Source organism: Penaeus chinensis, chromosome 26, assembly GCF_019202785.1.
Source record: "Penaeus chinensis breed Huanghai No. 1 chromosome 26, ASM1920278v2, whole genome shotgun sequence".
Classification (NCBI taxonomy): domain Eukaryota; kingdom Metazoa; phylum Arthropoda; class Malacostraca; order Decapoda; family Penaeidae; genus Penaeus; species Penaeus chinensis.
Window position 1 is genome coordinate 5,019,116 of NC_061844.1, and position 2,500 is coordinate 5,021,615.

Here is a 2,500-nt window from a genome sequence, read left to right on the forward strand (position 1 = left end):
AGGAGAAAATATGCAAAAAAATACAGAACAGAAAGCATAGACAGAAAAAAGGACAAAGAAACACAAAATAAATCAAAACAAAAAACAATAAACCTAAACACAAAACAAACACAAAAATAAACAAGCACAAAACATACACAAACAAGAAACAAACACAAACAAGAAATAAACACAAACTAGAAACAAACAAACACACAAACAAGATACACACACAGACAAGAAACAAACACAAACAAGGAACAAACAAAAAGACAAACAAACAAAAATAAGAAACAAACGAACACGCAAACAAGAAACAAACACAAACAAGAAGCAAATCAAACAAGAAACAAACAAACAACCACACACAAACCACAAACAACCACAAACCACAATCAAAAAAACTAAAAAACACCCACATCCACCTACCCAGCATCTGGAAGCAAACAGTCTCTTGCAAATCAAGCTGCACCATGAACGCACAGAATTGGGTCATCAGCAGGAAGACCAGCACCCAAAAATCGCCCCTGTGCACCAGCTGGCTCATTGGCAACACTGTTCGGCGGAAGGGGAGGGGGGGGGGGGTAAAAAAGGTGTTACCAGATTTGTGGTTGGGTTAATACGGGGCGTTTGAGTGTTGGGTTATTTTGGTGTTTGTCGGTTTGTTGTCTGATGGTTTGTCTGTCTGTTTGTCTGTATTTGTTTGTTTATTTACGTGTCCGACTGGCGACTGGTGTTTGCTTGTCTATATCTGATATATATATATATATATATATATATATATATATATATATATATATCTGTGTGTGTGTGTGTGTGTGTGTGTGTGTGTGTGTGTGTGTGTGTGTGTGTGTGTGTGTGTGTGTGTTTGTGTGTGTGTGTGTGTGTGTTTATTGGTATCTATCTATCTATCTATCTTTATATATATATACATATATAGATACATTTCTTGTATTGTGAAGATATATATATATGTATATATATGTATATATATGTACATATATGTATATATTTGTACATATATGTATATATTTGTATATATATGTATATATACATATATATATGTACATATATGTATATATATGTATATATATATATAATAATATGAACCGTATTCATGTAGACAAATGTAGAAAAGGTATGATGATGATAATAATAATAATAATGATTAACAATGATAATAATGATGACGACGATGATGATAATGAAACACAAAACAGAAAACAAACACTAATAAGATAAAGTAAAAAAAAAATATATATATAACAATAACAAAGAAAAAAAAAAAATCGACACAAAGCAATGGAAAATTAAAAAAAATAATAATAATAAATAAAAATATGCAATAGCAACTCACGATCCCCGTTGCCAGATACCTCCGGACAGATTTCCCCCTCGGGCAGAGTCAGCGACCTCGAGGCATTTCCTTCGCCAAAACAGCCTTCGGACTCTCCTTTTCCCGTCGTGGGATGTGTCCTGGAGGCGTTGCTGATGTCAGAGGTAATGTCAAAAGTGATGTTCTTGGTGAGGTCAAAAGTGATGTTCTTAGTGATGTCAGAGAGGAGATTCTTAGTGATGTCAGTCGTGTTGTCACGCATGGTCCCGCTGGTCCTATTTGGAGCGTTGTCATTCGCGATATCAGGAGTGATGTCAGGACACCAGTAAATCCCCGTCAGCGACCCTCCGAGGACCATTACTGACGTCACGAAGAAGGCGCGGTGGGCTCTCAGATAGTCAGCCATGGCTCCTGCTGACGTCTTGACTAATATACTAAAAAAAAAGAAGAAAAAAAAAAAGAAGAGAAAGAAAAAAAATCAATTATTTCATTCATTTCCTTCTTTCATTTATCCTTTATTAATATATGAGAAAAAAATATAAAACATTTCTTCATTTATATCAATCGATTCCTTCTCTCGCTTTTCTATACAGATTTTCTTGTTTTTTTTTTCTATGTCTTTTATACTGAAATATTGTTCTTGTTTTGTAATTATTTTGTTATTTGTCAAAGTTATTTGGTTTATGCTTTATTATAATCTACTGCATTACCAAATATCTATCTATTTATCTAGCCGTGTCCATATCTGCATAATAATGTATATAATTATATTTCTCTTTTGTGTAATCCATTTGTCTATCAACCTACTGCGTGATTAAATGTTTATCTATCTATCTATCTATCTATCTATCTATACATATATATATCTACATGTGTTTCTCTTGTACCATCCACCTCTCTCTGTTTCTCTCTATGTTTCTCTCTCTCTCTCTCTCTCTCTCTCTCTCTCTCTCTCTCTCTCTCTCTCTCTCTCTCTCTCTCTCTCTCTCTCTCTCTCCTCTTTCTCTCTCTCTCTCATTCCTTCCTTCCCTCCCTCTTTCCTTCCCTTCTTCCTTTTATCCCTCCCCCACCCTCCCTCCTTCCTTCCTTCCTTCTCTACCACCCTCCTTCCTTCCTTCCCTCCCCCACCCTCCCTCCTACCCTCCCTCCTTCTTTCCTTCCCTCCCACCCTCCCTTCCCCCTTCC

General features: G+C 35.9%; 1 protein-coding gene across 2 annotated transcripts in view; it reads right to left on the reverse strand.

Moving 5' to 3' along the window:
- Positions 1-2,500, reverse strand: part of LOC125038915 (major facilitator superfamily domain-containing protein 6-like) — a 19,766-nt gene that overhangs the window by 5,471 nt on the left and 11,795 nt on the right. For both annotated transcript variants that reach the window (XM_047632568.1, XM_047632567.1), the window contains exons 4-5: positions 1,337-1,749; positions 409-534 (exon numbers count right to left, since the gene is read on the reverse strand). In XM_047632568.1, the coding sequence (XP_047488524.1) occupies positions 409-534; positions 1,337-1,749 (539 nt within the window). The remainder of the gene's footprint in view (positions 1-408; positions 535-1,336; positions 1,750-2,500) is intronic.